This window comes from Rosa rugosa, chromosome 1, assembly GCF_958449725.1.
Source record: "Rosa rugosa chromosome 1, drRosRugo1.1, whole genome shotgun sequence".
NCBI lineage: Eukaryota > Viridiplantae > Streptophyta > Magnoliopsida > Rosales > Rosaceae > Rosa > Rosa rugosa.
Window position 1 is genome coordinate 4,456,593 of NC_084820.1, and position 19,341 is coordinate 4,475,933.

At 37.8% G+C, this 19,341-nt stretch overlaps 3 protein-coding genes and 1 long non-coding RNA gene across 4 annotated transcripts; 3 read left to right on the plus strand and 1 right to left on the minus strand.

Moving 5' to 3' along the window:
* Positions 1–2,070: 2,070 nt before the first annotated feature.
* Positions 2,071–3,270, plus strand: LOC133729812 (F-box/kelch-repeat protein At3g06240-like). Its single transcript, XM_062157426.1, has one exon. The coding sequence runs from the start codon at positions 2,071–2,073 to the stop codon at positions 3,268–3,270; it is 1,200 nt and encodes a 399-aa protein (XP_062013410.1).
* Positions 3,271–6,490: 3,220 nt separating this feature from the next.
* LOC133736048 (uncharacterized) lies at positions 6,491–8,724 on the minus strand. The gene is made up of 6 exons (XR_009859389.1): positions 8,401–8,724; positions 8,095–8,148; positions 7,477–7,561; positions 7,291–7,358; positions 6,997–7,040; positions 6,491–6,821 (listed from the first exon to the last, which is right to left on the minus strand). It is a non-coding gene; the product is annotated as an uncharacterized LOC133736048 (long non-coding RNA).
* A 1,009-nt stretch (positions 8,725–9,733) lies between these two features.
* LOC133727496 (uncharacterized) lies at positions 9,734–11,053 on the plus strand. Its single transcript, XM_062155084.1, has 5 exons — positions 9,734–9,935; positions 10,044–10,145; positions 10,233–10,302; positions 10,566–10,664; positions 10,752–11,053. The coding sequence occupies exons 1-5, from the start codon at positions 9,793–9,795 to the stop codon at positions 10,845–10,847; spliced, it is 510 nt and encodes a 169-aa protein (XP_062011068.1). The 5' UTR covers positions 9,734–9,792; the 3' UTR covers positions 10,848–11,053.
* Positions 11,054–13,750: 2,697 nt separating this feature from the next.
* Positions 13,751–16,511, plus strand: LOC133727013 (uncharacterized). The gene is made up of 4 exons (XM_062154641.1): positions 13,751–14,970; positions 15,055–15,261; positions 15,373–15,464; positions 15,625–16,511. Exons 1-4 carry the CDS (start codon positions 13,867–13,869, stop codon positions 16,331–16,333), a joined length of 2,112 nt encoding a protein of 703 aa, XP_062010625.1. The 5' UTR covers positions 13,751–13,866; the 3' UTR covers positions 16,334–16,511.
* The last annotated feature ends 2,830 nt before the right edge of the window (positions 16,512–19,341 follow it).

Sequence of the window (19,341 nt, forward strand, 5' to 3'; positions counted from 1 at the left end):
GGCTAAGATGTAAAAATGTGATCGGAAAGTGGGTCAAAACTGGAAATCCGCACCTTTTTCTTCGGTGCGGATATCCGCACCTGAGCAAACTTTTATATATATATATATATATATATATATATATATATATATATATATATATATATATATATATATATCACTTAAATCTAATTTAAAAGCTTGGATCTTAATTAGTAATAACTACACCAAGATATTCAATACTTAAGAAAAATTCAAATTTAGAATGTTTTGAACTTTCGTATTAAATGATGGGGCTATGTATAGAAATTAACTATCTTTAATAAATCATTTTAGGTAAATTATAAAGTTATATAGGTATTATAAGGAATTTTGAAAGAAAAAAAAATTGAATGTTATATTATTAGGGAAGGTAAGAAGAGTATTGTTTGTTTGTTTGTTTTTCTTTTTCTCTCTTTGTTCTTATTTGTCTTTTCATATAAGTTGATAAAAATCTATTCATACCTAAAAAAAGATAGAGGCTCTTTCATAAAAAAAAAAAAGATAGAGGTCTAAATATCAAATTTGAAAGTCTAACTAAAACTATCCAATAAATTTTGAATTAGAAAAGCAACCCAAAAGCCAATAAATAATAGGGGCCCATATTCAAACCATAAGAACTTATTGCTCTCATATTCAAACGGAGCAGGAGCGAGTGTGCCACCCAGCCAAATCAAATGACGATGACGCGCGGAATGTTGCAGATCGAAGCGGCGCTCCATCAGAAGCGATTGATCCGAGTTGGGGAGGAAAAGTAATGGTAAAGTTTTAAGCTTTAGACTTTATTTTCAACTAAATGCTCCAATCTTTTCAGTTCTTTTCCTTTCTTTTCTGTTTGGTCATTTTGATCTGTAAGACATTAGGTAGAGAACCATGGAGATGTTTGAGCTGGGTGAGGGGTCTGGTGTTTAACTTGTTAGAAGTAATATACGTTCCTTATTCCTAATGCTCACTAGGAATTCATGCTTTAGATGTACACTCAAACATTATCTAAACCAGGAAGGGTAAATTCCTCCTATGGTACCTGAGGTATTGCTACTCGGACAGTTTGATACCTGATGTATTAAAGGGGACAGTTTGATACTTGAAGTTAGACTCCGTTTGACACTTTGGTACTTCTGTTAATTTTTCTGTTAAATGTAAGGATAAAATTGACATTTAGAATATATGTATAAAAACATAATAAAAAAAACATGAGTTTGTGGGTTGATTTTCTTCATAATTTTATAGGTATGAATTAATGCTTATGGGTTATGTTGAAGGAAGGCGAAATATTCGAATTTTATGTTTAAGAAATATAGTAATCATATAGTGAACACCCATGAGAGTACTCTATTGAAACTAGTCTCGTACAACTAAATTTTTTTAAACATAAAATTCAATTATGTCAACTTTAACATAACCCAAAAGCATTAATTCATTTTCATTTTCTCCTAAATGACCCAAAAAATGATGAAGACCTAAAATAATACCAAATAATATCATCGCATTGTGTTTATGAAGAGGAGGAAAAATCAATGGATTCCTAGAGAATAGTACCCAAAAAAATCTGATTATTATATTTTTTTTAACATAAAATTCGAATATTTCACCTTCAACATAACTCATAAACATTAATTCATACCTATAAAATTATGAAGAATGGCAATCAACCCACAAACTCATGTTTTTTTATTATGTTTTTATACATATATTCTAAATGTCAATTTTATCCTTACATTTAACAGAAAAATTAACAGAAGTACCAAAGTGTCAAACATAGTCTAACTTCAGGTACCAAACTGTCCCCTTTAATACATCAGGTATCAAACTGTCCAAGTAGCAATACCTCAGGTACCATAGGAGGAATTTACCCAACCAGGAATACAAATCCTTTTCTTACTTGGATATCTCTTTCCCCCTTTGTTTAGAGAAACATCCCACTTTCCTCTTTTAATGTTTCACACATACACACATCTATTTACAGATTCTTAAGCTTTCTGCAAACTAAAATATTCCAAAAGCTTTTGTAGAGTTTGGACCATTAAGAGATCGATTTTTATTTACGTGAAGATGGAGGACCATGGCCAGTTGATGGGCCTCCAAAATGTCGACCTTCCACCCGAGATCGTGTATGAAATTATTTCAAGGCTACCAGTGAAGCCCTTGTCTCGCCTCAAGTGTGTATCAAAGCCATGGCGGTCCCTAATCTCCCATCCTGATTTCGTTGCAAAGTACTCCAAAGCTGTTGAGAATAAGGATGTATTCTTCCAAAGACGGCGCCTCCTGTTTACTTTTGCTGCCCCCGGACATCATTGGCTTTACTCTTTGGATCTTAACCAGTTTCTCAATGAGAATCATAATGTTGATGTTGATAGTTTAGTAGCAGCACCCACTGAGCTCGACTTTGTTTACAATCATCTTCCAAATGGTGGACGGGGTTGGGTTCCCTTTGTCCATTATTCCTGCCATGGCTTGTTCTTGTCCAAGTTATGTTCTGGGGACTTCAGTTTCAGTTTGATCAACCCTGTAACCAAGGAATCAAAGACACTATTAAAGGCACCAATATGGAGACTACCAATGAAGCCCTATTTTTGGCACTTATATGGACTTGGATTTGATTACTCCACCAATGAATACAAGGTAATTAACGGGCAGGTTTATTGTGATGGAATTATTTTCAGTGTCTATACATTGGAGACTGATTCTTGGCGACAGATTGAGTGCTTATTTCCCTACAAAGCTAAAGGTTATGATGGGATCCTGGTGAATGGTGCTGTTCATTGGTTGGTGAGGAAGGTTGCAGATCGATCATTAGTGATTATATCTTTCCTTTTAACAGAGGAGCAGGTTAGAGAAATTCCACTCCCGCCCATTCCCAGTACTCATTCAAGTCAACTGACGGTATTCAGAAATTGGCTATGTATAACATCAGTATCAACACGGACTGAAGGAGTAACATTTAATGAGTTATGGGTCATGAAGGAATATGGAGTGAGGGAGTCTTGGACTAAAATGCAGGTCTGCAAACCATATCGCAAATTATCACATTCCGGTTTCTGGACAGAATCTCATGATCTGATGGTTTTTGATAGGTCATCATTAGTTATGTACAACTTTGATGATGGAACATTTTGGAATCTATCAATTGGTTGTCTTAGCGAATTAGATGGTGGTTTTGGTAGCGTTGGTATCTATGTGGAGAGCCTCCTACCTTCACTCACCGATCAAGAACAGCGTAAGAGGATTAAAGAAGATGAATCCACTCAGTGACATCTTCGAATATTTATTCCTTTCTTTTAGCATTACCTCTGCGATTGTTATGCGTGAATGCTCTTGTATGTACAAGTGCAGTGCTGGGATTGTATTACTCAACTGTTATTCAAGTCTTTCAAATAGGCTGGGGACTTCTTATGTGCCTTTGTAACATCAGTATTATTCCGCTTTATTTGAAACAAATATTCATGGATATGTTTCTCTCTTTTCTTTTTTTCTGATCGTTCGCTATATGATTTGGATCAGCTCTGCATCGAATAAATCCATATAACAGCAGTTTGGTCATATCAGTGTAATTTTCCTGTACCTGCATTGATCAGTTAGCTGCTTCTGTTACATGTTTATGGCATTCGACACAAAACATATGAAGCACCAAATTAATATTTATACTTTTTCAAAGGCAAAAGGTTTAATTTATACAAATCTCTGGTCATCCTTACACCCCAAGTAACATAGACTCGGCGATTCAATACACAAGTTTTGTGGATTCCAGGCTGCAGTCTTAATCCGGATAATCCTACTAGGCATCTTGTTTTGTTGTGCAATTACCCCATCGTCTCAATGAAGTTAGATGTGATTTTCAGCCAAGGAATAATAAGAACGGCGGATTGAAGCATGGCAGAGGGGATGGGAACTTAATTCTTTGGAGTTAAACTGATATGGTTTGTACGCTTCACTATTTGAGACTGAAGAAGCTAGTATACAAATGCAGGGTAGCAAGAACTCGAGGCTATTCCAACTTAAATCAATGATGGAAATCGGGTGCTGATGCATCAGCGGAGACAAGGACAAGAAGTATTAGAGCTCTACGCCTCTGTAAAGATGTAGAAGATGTCATTCGTGTCTGGAGTGAAAGAACTCTATCTGTTTCATAAATGTGAAGAGACCATGCTCAATCTTTTTTTTTGAATTTTTTTTTTTTTTTTTTTTCGCGAAAAAGCTCAATATGTTTTCTGTCGTTCAAATTGTTCTTGTCAAGAAGACAGTTTTCTCAACTTTCTCTGTTCTATCAAAACAAAAGCTCACATGCCATTCTCAGTTTAGTCTTACAGCAAAGAGAAATTGCATTGTTCTTCCACATGCCATTCTCAGTTGTAGTCCTAGTCTTTGTTATTAATTGCTTATTTGCAGAATGGTTGATTGGTTTCAAATTTCAAGTTATTGACAATTGATGAATTGAGTCTTTGAGAATTTGAGTAATTGAGTTTGAGTTATTGACTTTTTTCGCTTCACTTGATTAGTTGATTGTTGAATGGTAGTATGAATTGGTACATAATATTGAATTGCTGGAGACTGGAGTTGCAATTTCCTAGTCTTTATTTGCTAATTTGCAGGTTTGGATCTTGCATTTTTGCATTCTTGCTGGTCTTGGACTCTTGGATAGTTAATAGTTAGTTTGTTGACTTTGTTTTACTTGATTGTTACTTGGACTCTTGGAATTGTTGACTCACTTGTTAGTGCTTCTGTCAGTTCTGTGCTTGAGTACTTCTTGTTACTTTGTAAAGTAGTTTGTTACTTTGTTTGCAGCCCCTGGATAACCTGGATTAAGTTGCTGCAATGCCTTGGAATCTTGGATAGCCTGTTTGTAGAGTTGTAGACTTGTAGTTGTATACTTGCATAGTTGCATTGCTATTATTTGATTTATTTCCATTTTGCAGCCTTGCATTGTGTTTAGAATTTAGAAAATTATCAGTTTTAATTCCTAAACAAAAGCAGCCAAGCTGGAGTGCAGGAGTGCAGGACAGCAGTAGGTTTTGGTGGCAAAATGCAGCACTGCTGCAACTGCTGCCAGGAACCGAAATCCCGGCCAAACCGGACCGTTTACTCTCGGTCCGGGTTTAACCGGTCCCTATTTCCATATATTGAAAGCCCGGCCTGAAGTATACTTGCCGGTCCCGGTAAAAACAGTGCCGGTCTGGGACCGTGCCCAGGCCTAATTCTCGTGACACATTTTCATTTATTTGTTGTGGAATATTAATAAATCTACTCCAAAACAATAAAGCATAGAAACGAATGCAAATTCTGGCCAATTCATACCAAAATCAAATGCTAGAGAATTTGAGTGTAACGGAGATGCTTCAAAAGTTGTCCTCTCCCTCATTGTCAGCTAGCAACGTACTGAGACAACAAGCTAAAGTTGATCAGTGGACCTCTATCGGTTCCAATCAGATCGATGTTCAACAAAAGCACTTCGAATATTGGGTTAATCCCTTCCATTTGGGATTCATTAGATTTCCCAGAAAATCAAAACGAACCCCCTCCATTTCCCCAATTGGCTGGATGTTTAAAATACTGATTGTGTGCTTGATGTTTAAAATAGCGGGACTTGGTTTCAGTTGTGTGTCCCTCATTGCATATGTTTCATTTTGATTGCTATGTCTACGGACACGAAGTCAACACTCGCAACAAGGGAATGGCAGAAGTGAGCAGATGGGGCAGGGCACACTTCTGCCATTCCCTTGTTGCGAGTGTTGACTTCGTGTCCGTAGACATAGCAATCAAAATGAAACATATGCAATGAGGGACACACAACTGAAACCAAGTCCCGCTCAACAAACCTTTTCGAGCAAATGGTGCAGCGCTCACCGTCGACAACCAATCGTGTCGCCATCGTTTCTGGTTGTGGCCTTGAGGGTGTAGCTCTCTCTCTCTCTCTCTCTCTCTCTCTCTCTCTCTCTCCTAACTTGTTTCTTTAAGTTTCTGTGATTCTCTAAGCGTCTTCTCGCTCTCTTATATAGTGCGAGCTAGTCTGGTTAAAGTTGAACACAAGGTGTGGTTAGAGTTGAACCCATGGTTATGGGCGCGGGAGTGACTTGTGACCAGTATGGGGAAGTTGGGAATGGGTTCAGATCAATTATGTTTCATTTTCGGTGCTTGCTTTGAGTGGTCGTAGTATAACGCTTCCCGAGCTCTCAGAAAGCTCAGCCTTACACTACTAGAAAATTGGCCAAAGCACACCCTCCAATACGGGTGCTCATTACTCACAAAAGCCACCAAAATCTTCTTTAGCCACTATGCAGTCACCCAAACCTTGACAGTGCTCTTTGCCCCAGTTTCCTTTGAAACATAGGGCACCAATACATTATCGGTGGGCTATTTTAACCAAACTGACATGTTTGTCACATCACTCTCTAATATTACTTTTGTCAGGTGCCACATCATCTTTTACACCATTATATCTTTAATTGGCAACTCTAACAACAGTGGGAAACATGCCCCAAATTTTTTTTAAAAAAAATTGGTGCCATTTTTAATTGGCACCAAACTGGAGCTTTTTTTTTACTTTTTTTTCCCCTTTTTTTCTTCCTGGTCATCAGTCTTGTATCCACAATATATACATTTTTTTCCGATGACATCCACAATATATACATGGTAATACACACTACTGATAATAAAAAATTAGACAATCAGATACATTTAATGGTCCCGAGTATACTAAACATCTGAAATTAAATCATAAGTCAGAGTACTAGCACTTTCCGCTTTGTGGTGATCCTCTTTGGTCTTTAGCTCTGTCCAACTTTTGAAGTCCAGCTTTTTAAGTCCGCCTGTAAATGTGAACAAACACAACACAACTACAGGTCTGTCACCATTTGTTTACATACTAAACCAAAATCTAAAAAAGAAAACAAAATGTCAGTGTAACGAGCAAAGTGCCCCAATTAGAAAAGCATAATAACTCATGTTAAGGAAGCCGCCCCATGTAGAAAAACATAATAATACCTGCAAGTGCAACCCTTCAAAACAAATGAGAAGTGAATTGGTACCTACAGTTCAACAAAAGTTAATTAATATCAAGCCAATAAAAGTAATAAACAAGAGGAATGAGAATCAATCTGTTGAAAGCATTAACAAGAGTGTATACAAGTACAATAAGTAATCTTTTAAAATTACTTGCAACATTGTCAGAACACAGAACCACAGGCACATATTGCAACAAAAGCATTCAAGAACACAACTTATAGAGAAATTCAAAGTAGAATAAAGGAAACTGCAAAAACACCACTGACTACTTACAGATTCATTGTGACCCGTCAAAGAATGCATCAAGGTACCATCAGAAGCATTTCGTACACATTCTACAGCTAAAAGGGCACCATAAAGAAGAAAACATAAACTAAACACAGTAAGTGCAAATTTTACACCATCGTAAGGAAAAAAAAAAGCAACGACGGATGAAACAATAATCCATAGCTATATTACCCTTCCACCAGAATGAACACTCTTTCAGTGAGAGTTGAATTGTAAACTAAGGCACCGGTCACATGAACAACAATAGAAGGCAAATCTGTCAGAAGGAACAATACTTGTTAGCTTTCTACATATCCACAAAAATAGATCAAAAAGAGAGTTGTGATCTCAATAAAAATGCAAATCTGATAAATACACCACTGCAAAATTTTATAAAGAACAAACTTCGCAATGTAAAACACTCAAAAAAGAATTTGAAGGAGATGATAGTTTTAAAAGATACATAGCCAAATTACGAACTATAGGAACAAATTTAACCCAAATGATAATCAGACAATTTCAGAACAATAGGAATAAATAGGGGAATCCCAAAACATTAGTAGACATAGTGGCATTGAAAGCAACTCCCACTGAACATATAGATCATTACATTCCTAGATATATCCATGGCTAACAATACAACATAATGCCCAAGGTACAAAAAATTGCCAAAAAATTGAGGAATTAGGGACTTCAAATTGGCTCCTATTGCTGGACCCTTCAACATGCACTCCATATTCTAAGACTCTGATCACACACTTCAATAAAATTTAGAGGTTGAACTAAATATATAATTATTTGGCAGCATACCTCTTCAACTATGAGACATAAAACTTTTGAGGCAGTGGCTTCAAACTGCGGTTCCTGCAATGCGAAAACATTGAACTCAGGTTTTATACTCTCACACCCAATTGACTCTATTCTATGGCTTGAGAAAAATGAAAAATCCTCGTTGAACAGATTTAATGCTTGAACAATGAATATAAGTACTGTTGTATAACATGTTTATCAATTGCTTTGCTATATGTTGTTTGACTGTATGCATCACACTAGAAAATATGAATGCTGATTAAAACAAAGCAACAATAGCCACTAGAAACACAATGACTGTGATACCTTGGTAATTTTACTGGATTATATATGCTTGTAAATTCACCACACAGAAATTAGCATAAAACAGAGAACGTTGTGAAGGCATGGAGAAAGACATCAAGACAATAGGATCCTGATAGTGGTGGCGCGTGGGATGAATGGAGGTAAGGAACCTTCCAAGAAGTGACCCGACCATATGGGTTTTGTAGATCGGCTCACCCTCGAGCCATTGGTGTAGGCGGTGTCACAAGCATCTCTAAGGTGATAGTGGATCCTGTATCCATAGATCATTTCAGATCGAGGAAGAAATGGAGACGATGAGGGAGGGGAAGAGAGCAATTATTTGAGTTTTCCAAAGACCCACGCACCTGCGTCAAATTTAGTCCTTTTGGCTGACATTGGGGTCGAAATGGTAAATACTTGCAACAGAAAGTGTGCCACGTATGCCAATTATTCATTTATTACTAATTATTATATCGAAATTGTATCAAAACTAAAGTATTATATTGAAAAAAAGAATATTGGCACTGATGGTCGGTGACATTTTCATATCAATACACCGATAATCTCAATGGTGTCAAACCATCATGTAAAAGACACCAACCCAAATCGGCGTGCCCAGGTCGGTGCCCTTTGGCTAGTTTTCTAGTAGTGTAATTACAGAGTAGATGATCTGGGCCTTTCTCACTTATAGAGTGGTGCCTTGGTTAAAGTTGAAGAAAGGGAAACTTTCACCAATATGGCAGATTGGCAACCCAATTCAATTCAATTCAATCACTCATTCATCTATCTCTCAATTATTTCTCTTCCTCAGACCCCAAAAACATTTATTTCTTTTCCTACTATATATCTTAGCTTAATTAATTAGCTAGTAAACGATAAAACATGTTACAGTGGTTTAGTTTAGTCTGCAGCTTTTAACGTATAGATTGTTCTGGAAGAATGAACGGTTTGATCCAGTCTAATATCAATTACAACCTTAATTACAACTGTGTTTTGATCATTTGATCCAGTCTAATATCCATCATATATAGTACTTACTGTTTCTTAAAACCCTAGCTCCAAATTCGCAACCTTGATTCCATAACTAAAACCTTAATATTAACCATTTGTTTCCCTGCATCCGAGGTCCTTGAATGAAAAACAAAGCATGTCAACGTCAAAACTTGCTACCTAGTATCTTATCTTACTTAGCTGTTAGTAAATATCAAGTAAAAGACAATTATTTATTTTAAAATTAAGGTATCAATCTCTTAAGGAACAATACATATATACAGTATGGAGCTTTAAGAAAGATCATTGAAGCAAAGAGGACATTGTATTTGACGCACCACGAAGGAATAATGACTGTGTATTCAGGATTTTTGACGCACTTCATTTGTTAGGTACCTATATGAGGTCCTTGAGAAATCTGACATGGTTGATACATTTGGGTTCGTGGATCCTGCACGGGTCGTCTCTATTGGGGTATCAGATTCAAAGAATGTAGTGAACAATTTAGTACAACGGATGCAACATGGAAAGTCTCATCGTATATTTTTGGTGCCTTACAATCCCAGGTGATTATAGTACATATAATGTTTTTCAAATGCATCAGCAAATGACATTAGTGCGTGTCTATGTCATGAATAAAATTCACTCTTAAGTATATATTGTTGGATATTCAGTGACCATTGGATGTTGACTATAATAAATGAAGAAAAAGACATTGTCTACATTGTGGACTCTTTGGAAAGACAATACCCCGAGTGGATGGAAACTGTGAACAAGTAAGTTTATTTATAATGCTTTATGTATATTGAAATATAATTTTTTAACCATTTTTTATGCTAATTTGAATTTCTTTTTTTATGAAGTGCAATCAAATTATTTAATGGAATTACGGGTAGACATGGCAAAAAAGCACCACGATGGATAAATCTCTCGGTATGTAATATTCATTAGTTCTTCACTAAAAATAAGATCCATTGTTATATGCATTTATGTCCACAAGTTTATATAGAAAAATGCACAAGTTGGATTAGCTACACTACTAATTCGACTACAGCTATCAGAGGGCTAGGAAATTGGCTTTGAAAAGCCTTATCATTGGTTCTGTCTTTTTTTTTTCTTTCTTTTTTTGGTTTGTTATCATTGGTTCTGTTATAAACTATAAGTTGATTGGTTCTTGACATTCACACTTACAATAGGGTGCACCAAAACAAGTGGGCGGTGGTGAATGTGGCTACTATGTCATGAGATACATGAAGGAACTGATTGAGGATCCAATGCTTTCTTTTGCACAGAAGGTAAGCATTTCACTTTTAAGTAATAATTTATTTAAAGTTATGTTGTATATACATTGTGTTGTAAAATATGTTTGCATAATTATGTAGTGGAGTAGGAAGTCGAAGAGAACCAGCTACTCACAAGAGCAAATTGATGAGGTGCGGATTGAATGGAGTGAGTTTGTTACAAGGAAATACTTGTAGATGTTTATGATGAAGCGTGATATTTGTAGTGCTGCTTTTTATGGAACAAGTAGTCTTTATTGATCGTATGTTAAGTTGGACAGAATTATTTAAGTTTCATTGTTTAATATGTAGTAGTACTTAAGTAGTTTACTTATTGTAGAACATGATATTTTAACTTTTGGTTTATGAAAGATATATTGCTTAATAATTTTTTGGTATTTTGATTTCTCTATCATGTGAGTAATGAAAAGAGCATCCATTATTATGTGAATGGATTTATTCATTTGAATATTATAAAAATTTATATTGAAAATAACCTCAGCAGACAATTTGTTTTTAAAGAAACTGATGTTGTACTAACCATTTTACATCATAATTTATCAAGAACTACGAGATCTAAAGTGCAAATGACATTAATTCTAGAGTACATTCTGATGTGCAATCCATATTTAACAACAAAAACTACTAAAAATTCGATGTCATAAGTTTGTACAACATCAGTTTTAAGGTCACTTTGATGTCATAAGTTTGTACAACATCAGTTTTAGGGTCACTTTGATATGTAATTTGATTAATTTTGCTAGTATTACACAGTAAATAGAACTATAAATCAATTAACTACAAAGAAAAACTCTACTTACTGATGTTGATACGAAATGAGACATCAGAAGTTTTGGTTTAGACAACGAAATATTTTAATTGTAAAGCTTTTTGGCATATGTGTGACATCGGTTACTCTCGAAATTTCGATGTCTGTGTATTTTATGGACATCAGTTTTCCACCGATGTCTAAGACTACTATAATAGACATCACTTAACGAGACATCGGTTGCTAAATGAAAAAGACATCAGTTTTGAACCGATGTGTATCAACTGGCATGTAGTAGTGACAGTATGTATTTTTATCACCATTGTTCAAATTAAGTGTCACATAAATGTGTACGTCGTTGTACAACTGGAAGTGAATGAAAACCATCTTTGGAGACGGCCAGAGATTGTAATTGAGTGTTACCGCTTGCCAATTCCCAGTTATGATCGAACCTAGCATTGCTTATGTACGTACCTTTGCCGTTACAGAATAGAGCATGCTGATAATTGGAAGGATACCACGGAACCTAGCTTAGCTAGCGAACGATGAAACATACATGTTACTAGTCATGTACATACTGCTTTCTTCATCACCTCAATTGCAATTCTCATTTTACTAGCCTCCTTGCATGACTTTCACCAACTTATTTTCATTGCAGCACTACAATACTAGATAATAGTTAGTTAAATCAAATGACAGTGGTACATGGATCTGTGTATATGAGATGTTGGAGGTAAAAGTATTAGTTGGCGCCTAAAATGAAGGCAGGTTTATAGTAATTTAGTAGTCCGCAACAGTCTAATTAATCAAAGGTTCGGAGTCACCAATGTTTAGACTGGGCTTTCACTTTGTCATTTGTGCCAAGTGTTTGGACCTAGGGCTTTAGATTGTTAGTAGTGTTGCTTTCAAATAACCCTTTTCTAGGGACTATGCTTGTTAGGTTTTTTCTTTCGAGCACTAACGAGTATAGCTTTACTCGGTCTATTACTGCGTCCTAGATTATCGTAGTAATAGGCTTGCCTTCATAAGTGAGCACTGAATGTCTAATGAGTGGTCTAGTACTATGTACCGTGTGTTACCTTCACAACCTCTTGTTTATCTTCGAATGGTAGCGGAGAGGTATGTAATGGCCATTCTGGCTTGAGTAATGCAATCATTGATGGATTGATTCAAAAAAAAAAAAAAAAAAAAAAAAAAATGTTTGGTATTCGTATGTCCAAATTAGACACATGAACTTTACTCATTGTAAAGATCGAGTAAAGTAGATCGAGTGCAGAAAGATGGTGGGGGGGATGATGGCACAAATATATAATATCAATGTCTAAATAGATCGAGTGCAGAAAGATGGTGGCACAGATATGTAGGCTAGAGTAGATTGAGTAATCATCCTATTATTCGAGAATTGATTAAGAATAAGAACCATGATTGATAAATGAATAAAATGACCTATAATGACAGGCAGAAGTGAGAGGGAGATCAGATTGGATAGAACTGCAATGAAGGTTGTGGTAAGCTCCCTCTTAAAAGGGCAAAAAAGTAATTAATTTTTTTAAAAAAATTAGGGATGTGTATCAAGTAGATGGAGATGTGTGGATATAATTTCTCTTGTTGAAATTTATAGGTTCATTCAAGAAAAACATGCAACATTACCATTTGCTCTAATTTACAAATTGTTCAAGGAGATATACTTCAATTATAGTTTTTAACGATTTCATTTATGATATATTTAAAATAAACTGTAATACAATATAAAATTTGAACAATAATAAAGAAACAATTATTAGGTTCACCCCTAGGGTAAATGAGCAAATTCATCATCTCTTGTGATTAACGAATAATAACTTTATAATTTTCTAATCTAACCATTCATGTTGTATAACGTAATATAAAGATTCGCTCTGTAAAAAATCAATCAAATTGAAGACATTTTAGTTATTCATTTCTATGAAATACATGGACGGTTCATCATTGTAGTAGTAAGTGTTGTTAAAACCTTCTATTTGTTTGATTCAATTAGATAATTAAACGATTTCCGATTCGATTGATTTTTTACAGAGATGATCTTTAAAGGATAATTTAAGATATAGACCGTTGGATTATAAATTTATTAAGTAAAAATATGTTAATCGACAACGGGGTGGTTGCTGTTACCATTCCACGTGTCATGGTACAACTGGCCGTGAAAACTTCCCTCTAGGAGGGCCGGTGATTCTAGCATCTCGCAATCAACGGGGATAACGTAACGGTAACGTCTCAATTCAAAAAAAACTAAAATAAACGAATAATAATAGTCAGCGGGGGAATTTGAATTTCAAAAAACCTAACGGCCCTGACGAACATCCGCTTTTTCCCCCTTTTTCAAAAAAACCTAAAACTCTCTTCCTCACAAGTCATCCATCATCTTCACACAAATCCCAATCTTTTCTCTCTGATTCTCTCTCACCCCCAATGGCGTCACCCACTCCAGGAATCCTCCTCCGGCTCCTCCAGTCCATGAACTCCGCCACCAAAGTCACCGGCGACCACCGCTCCGCCCTCCTCCAAGTCATCGGCATCGTCCCCGCCCTCGCCGGCTCCGACGACCTCTGGCCCAACCAAGGCTTCTACGTCCAGCTCTCCGACTCCCTCAACTCCACCTACGTCTCCCTATCGGAGAAAGACACCGATCTCATCCTCGCCAACCGCCTCCAGCTCGGCCAGTTCGTCTACGTCGACCGCTTCGATTTCGACTCCCCAGTGCCGCGGGTCTCCGGAATCCGCCCCATCGCGGGCCGCCACCCCTTCGTCGGCGCCCCGGAGCCGCTGGTGGCGCAGATCTCGGCGTCTAAGAGGGAGTTCGTGATCAAGCCAGTGTCGGATTCCGACCAGTCCGCCGATTTCATGGCGATTTATCTGTCCAAGAAGCAGGATCAGCCGGCCGTCAGGACGGAGGCGAAGACCGAGAAGGGAAGATCACCGCAGCGGCGGCAGCCGTTTGCGAATAGAGAGAATGTTAATGTGGGAGGGAATGTGAATTCCGACGAGGCGAAGAAGGTCTCTGATCGGCCGGTGGCGGCGAGATTCTCATCTCCGGCCACCGCAAAGAGGTCTGCTTCAGCGGGGAAGAAGAATGTGGCTGTACCTCCGGCGGAGAGGGATCCATCGCCGGCCGGAAAAGGAAAGAGATCGTCGTCTCCGGCACCGTCGAAATGTGTGGTTCCGAGCTTGATGGTGGCGCGTGAAGAGAATCGGAAGGTGGCTAAGGAGCCCTCGATTATTGTGCCGTCGAGGTACCGGCAGCCGTCGCCAATTGGGCGGAGGCAGGCGTCGCCGAATCCCCGAAGAGCTTCCATTTCTCCAGGGAGGAGATTGTCTGTTGGGGGAGCGAAGGACTCTGCTGCAAGGAAGAAAATGGCTACAATTGTTGCCGGAATTTCGAAGATCTCGGATTCAATTGCGGGGTCTGGTAAGAATAACCGGAAGGGATGGGACGACGAGTCGCCTGCGGTGCAGCAAAAGGAGAAGCCTGTGTCAAAGAACAAACCGGATGTGCAAGCAATTTTGCGAACTCAGGTAGAGAATTTGACTGGTTCCCCTGCATATTAGTTTGAAGCTTTTCTCAATATGATTGCTGAATTCGTCATTCTGTCTTTGCAGGCTGCCCTTTCGAGAAGATTAAGTGATGCAAAAACAACAAGTGATGATTGTTCAAGTGTGAAATCGAAGGCTAGCTCACATGAAGATTACCCGGTCCAAGAGAAGCCAAGCTATGCAGCTCTGGGGATCACTGTTCATGAAAGGAAGTGGACTGATGGTAGTGTTCGATTAGATGGAGTCTCTGCAGACCTTGCAAGACTTGGAAAGGTATGGATAAGGATTTGATCTTGTTGCTTATTTGGGATTGGACGCAAATTGGGCAAGAATTGTTTATAGAAATCAATAGTTTGACATCCACTAAACTATACCCAATTGCAGGAAGCTATGCAAAGGAAGGCACTTGCTGCCACAGCTGCAGCCGAAGCACTAGAGGAGGCGATTGCAACGGAGTCTCTTGTCAGGAAATTAAGGTATTACGAATTCATGTATGCATCGATAGTTAATATCACATATTGTCTTCTGTTGTGCATTGTTGAATTAATGAACATATTGCATTTACTGAAGGATCATGCCATTATTAGTGACTGGTGTGAACAAAAATTTTACTTTCCCTTTTCCTTTCCATCTCAGCATGTTTGCAGAACTGTCGTCCACATCAAAGGTTGGGAACCCTTTACCTGCCATTGACCGGTTCTTTTCGATTTATGATGATGTTGTTAAATCAACAACAACTCTAGAATCAATTGCCTGCAACCGCAATTCTGATGCACCTTATGATAACATTCCAACTGAGCAATCAAAATCAGTTTCTCTTTGGGTTGAAGCTGCCTTGGCTACTGATCTTGGAGTTGTCTCTCTTCTTAGCCCCCAAGATCATGAGTCTCCACCCACTCTGCAGAAAAGTTTGTCAAAACGACAATCTCTCAACGCACCTGCCAAAGCTAATTTGAAGATTTCTTCTTTGTCGCCCCAGTCCAATGCTCATGTTGGGGATTGGAAGAAGGGAAATGGAATGAGAGAGACGGTTGAGCTTGCAAAGAACTTGCAGTCGGAGATGCAAATGTGGTTTCTACAGTTTGTTGAGAAAGCCATGGATGCTGGTTTTCGGGTGTTTGGAGAGTGCGCTGCAGATGGTGTTAAGTTACCTCTAGACTGTGGCTCCATTGCAGCTGTCTTGTCACAGTTGAAGCGAGTTAATGAGTGGTTGGATCGAGCCGTATCCAAAAGGGATGATCTACTGAGTGAAAAGGTTGATCGGCTCAAGAGAAAGATCTATGGCTTTGTTATTCAACATGTTGGGACGACATTTGACAATTCCTCACCTCTTGCTTCATCTTGATTTTCATTTAGGCTTATTTTGGTCTTTATGGATTAATCATGGATTGAGATTTGAAGATCTACTCCAATTGATTTATTTAATTTTCAACTCCTCTTTGAGTATGTAGAATTGAGTCCCAATTGTAAGATATGGTTCTCTAGTTATCTTGGCAATATTAATTCGACTTTTGATTTGAATTATGGTACATTTACTGAAGTGAAGAGTTTCCAATTCGATCCATATTGTCTCTTTTCACAACCCACAATCCTCATTGTCATTCAAATTGGATAAACGCAAATCACAAGAATCAATACCCTCAAAGAAAGAACACAAAGCAGTTTCCTTCACTGTGAATGTAAAAAAGTTAAAAGGTTACGACCCTTGGAAGAACCCTACCACAGAAGTGCCTAATAGCCTTACTAGAAGTTGCTACCTTGTAATTGAGGTTTACATCGAGCTTACTTTTAGATGCGAATAATACTTCGATAAAACGGTACAGATCTAAATGAGGCAGATTAACAACATGCTTCCATTTAGGCTTTACATAAAGCTATAGAATTTGCCTATGCAGCCGGACCCTCGGGCGCTACATCCACCGGCATAGGCGGAGGAGGAGGAAGAGCCAGCGGCAGAGGATGCGGAGCAGCAGGAGGAAGGTCAGCATCAGCGATCCGCTTGAAACCGGTGTGAAGCTACTTGTAGTTTTAGAGTTGAACGATTAGTTGTCCGACAGGTACATGGCACTTCCACCATCTCCGGAGCAGACATGCACTTGATGGCCATATGTGTAGCAATCGTAATGAAAATAGTGTGGGAACTGGCAGGCCACAGAAAGGACCTCATTTTGACGCAACGGGTGATGACAGATGGGGCATAATTGATTGAGAACAAATGCCATTTTTCTCTTGTGTGTTCTTTCTTTTTGATTTTTGATGACAGATGTGTGTTCTTTCTTTTTGTGAGATTCTTGCTAATTTGGTTCTTAATAGAAGAACAGAGAGGTCTGTTCTTTCCCAGACAAAGTTCGGATTTCTTTTTGTCATAAATATAGAGCAAAAGCATAGGAAATGGATGAGTCTAACCACCAAATATGCTTCTACTATAGATGAGTATAGGCCTAGGTATTCTGTGGAGCACACTTGTTCACCGACACTAGCAACATTTTTCAATAAGATTTTACCCACATGTATTTCCCAATTCCCATGAAGATGATCAAAGCCTTCTAAACTCCTTTTTACGCTCATGCGATTAGTAAATTATATATTGCTCAAATTGGCCCTTTAAACCTGGACTTCCGATCTTAGTACCATGTCTTCAAATGCATTATCTTCCGTCCTTAGTATATGCTTATTCCTAGAGGTATTAGGATTAAGAATATAGATTCTAGTGGCCATTAAGCTACAATCCTGAATCAGATAGGAAGATTTTCCTTGTTATATTGGGTTTTCCTAAGCCTACCTCTCTCCTGCTATATACCTTTAGGAAGAAACTGGGAAACAAGTCCAAAATTGAGTAACTGCTTAGTTAGTTCTATAATTTTAGTTATTTGTTTGTGTAAGACCTCATAGATTTCATGCAATTGCTGACGAAGCGTCAGTGGGATAGGTGTTTTCCATTTTATTTTTTTATGTAAGCCGAAATATTATTGGTATAGAACTAAAATTGTATCTTTTTTATAATATTTTGATGAGAGTCATTCACCAACGAAATTTCATCGGCAAATGTGATAAAATATTAAATATAAATATGGTCACACTTCTTCCGATGAATTATTTGTTAGCAAAAATCTCTCATAAAAAAGTGTACATTTAACCACGATTAATTTGTTGTTTTAAAAACCACTAGTTTTTAGTTCATAAAAGGATTTAAGCTACCACAATGAGAAGCAACAAATGAAACAAGTGCTCGAAAATGGAGACTTTTTGTTTTTTTCTTTTTGATGAAGAGATCTATAGGCTATAGCCCTAGGTAGACTTGTAAAAATGGACAGGATTTTGATCCGGACCCGCTTCAGATCCGTGGCTATTGGATGGGTTTAGATTGAAAATTTTGATCTGTTGATCCGTTAATGATCCGAATCCGTTAACCTGTTTATTTAACGGATCAAATACGGATTTAGGTCGATCCGATCCGTTTTCATAATAATAAAATATTATTTTTTATTAATACGTTATTATTTTTTGAAAAATATAATATAAAATATTGAGAATTTCTTAATACATTTTTTTTGCAAAAACCTAAGGGGCGGTCTTCATAACAGAGTCCACCAGTCCATCACCCAAGAGGCATTATTGATAAAGGCTTTGTTTAGTTTACCAAAAAGCAAAGAAGGTTGTAGAAGCACAATTAATCTCATACATATCTCTTGACGTCTCTCTTAATTTATCGGGTGTAGGAAATATTTTGATAATGTAATTCTACTTTTAGTGATACTCTTCATTTTGTTTTAATATTTTATATGGTATCATGATATAAATTTAATATTACTATTTAAATTTTAAAAATATTTAAAACTATAAACGGATCGGATTAGCGGATCGGGTATCCGTTAATCCGGCGGATACGGATTTGGATCAAGCTATCAACGATTCGCCGGGTTAACGGAGTGGGTTCAGGTTGAATTTTTTTATTAGTATATGGATTTGGATTTAGGTCGATCCGCTTCAAATTCGGTCCATTTACAGGTTTAGCCCTAGGTGCAAACACTTAGCCCAAATGACAAAGTGAAGGCTCATGCCAATAAACAGCAGCCCTAAAAGGACATCCTGCCAAGGCCCAACAGCGAAGCCCAGCCCATCTTCTCTCCATAGCCCCAAGCCTTCAAGCTCCACACACAACTGCAGATTGTCACCATGACCCCTCCATGCTGCCACTGCCTCTGACCTCTCGCCCAACCCAAAAGAGAGGGATGATCCGCACCACATATTGAAACTCAACCCCAACTCGGGATGGGTCGCACACTCACCATCGTCTGGAGCGAAACCCAGCTGCTGCCGTCTGGATCAAAAACCAGCCGCCGTCGTCAGGAT

What these genes read in the sequence shown, in the direction of transcription:
- LOC133729812 (XM_062157426.1), top strand. Translation starts at nt 2,071, where the DNA reads ATGGAGGACCATGGCCAGTTGATGGGCCTCCAAAATGTCGACCTTCCA.
- LOC133727013 (XM_062154641.1), top strand. Translation starts at nt 13,867, where the DNA reads ATGGCGTCACCCACTCCAGGAATCCTCCTCCGGCTCCTCCAGTCCATG. An exon ending in ACCTTGCAAGACTTGGAAAG is followed by an intron (nt 15,262 to 15,372) that starts GTATGGATAAGG and finishes ACCCAATTGCAG; the next exon opens with GAAGCTATGCAAAGGAAGGC. An exon ending in TCTCTTGTCAGGAAATTAAG is followed by an intron (nt 15,465 to 15,624) that starts GTATTACGAATT and finishes TTTCCATCTCAG; the next exon opens with CATGTTTGCAGAACTGTCGT.
- LOC133727496 (XM_062155084.1), top strand. Translation starts at nt 9,793, where the DNA reads ATGGTTGATACATTTGGGTTCGTGGATCCTGCACGGGTCGTCTCTATT. An exon ending in TGGATGGAAACTGTGAACAA is followed by an intron (nt 10,146 to 10,232) that starts GTAAGTTTATTT and finishes TTTTTTATGAAG; the next exon opens with TGCAATCAAATTATTTAATG. An exon ending in CACGATGGATAAATCTCTCG is followed by an intron (nt 10,303 to 10,565) that starts GTATGTAATATT and finishes CACTTACAATAG; the next exon opens with GGTGCACCAAAACAAGTGGG.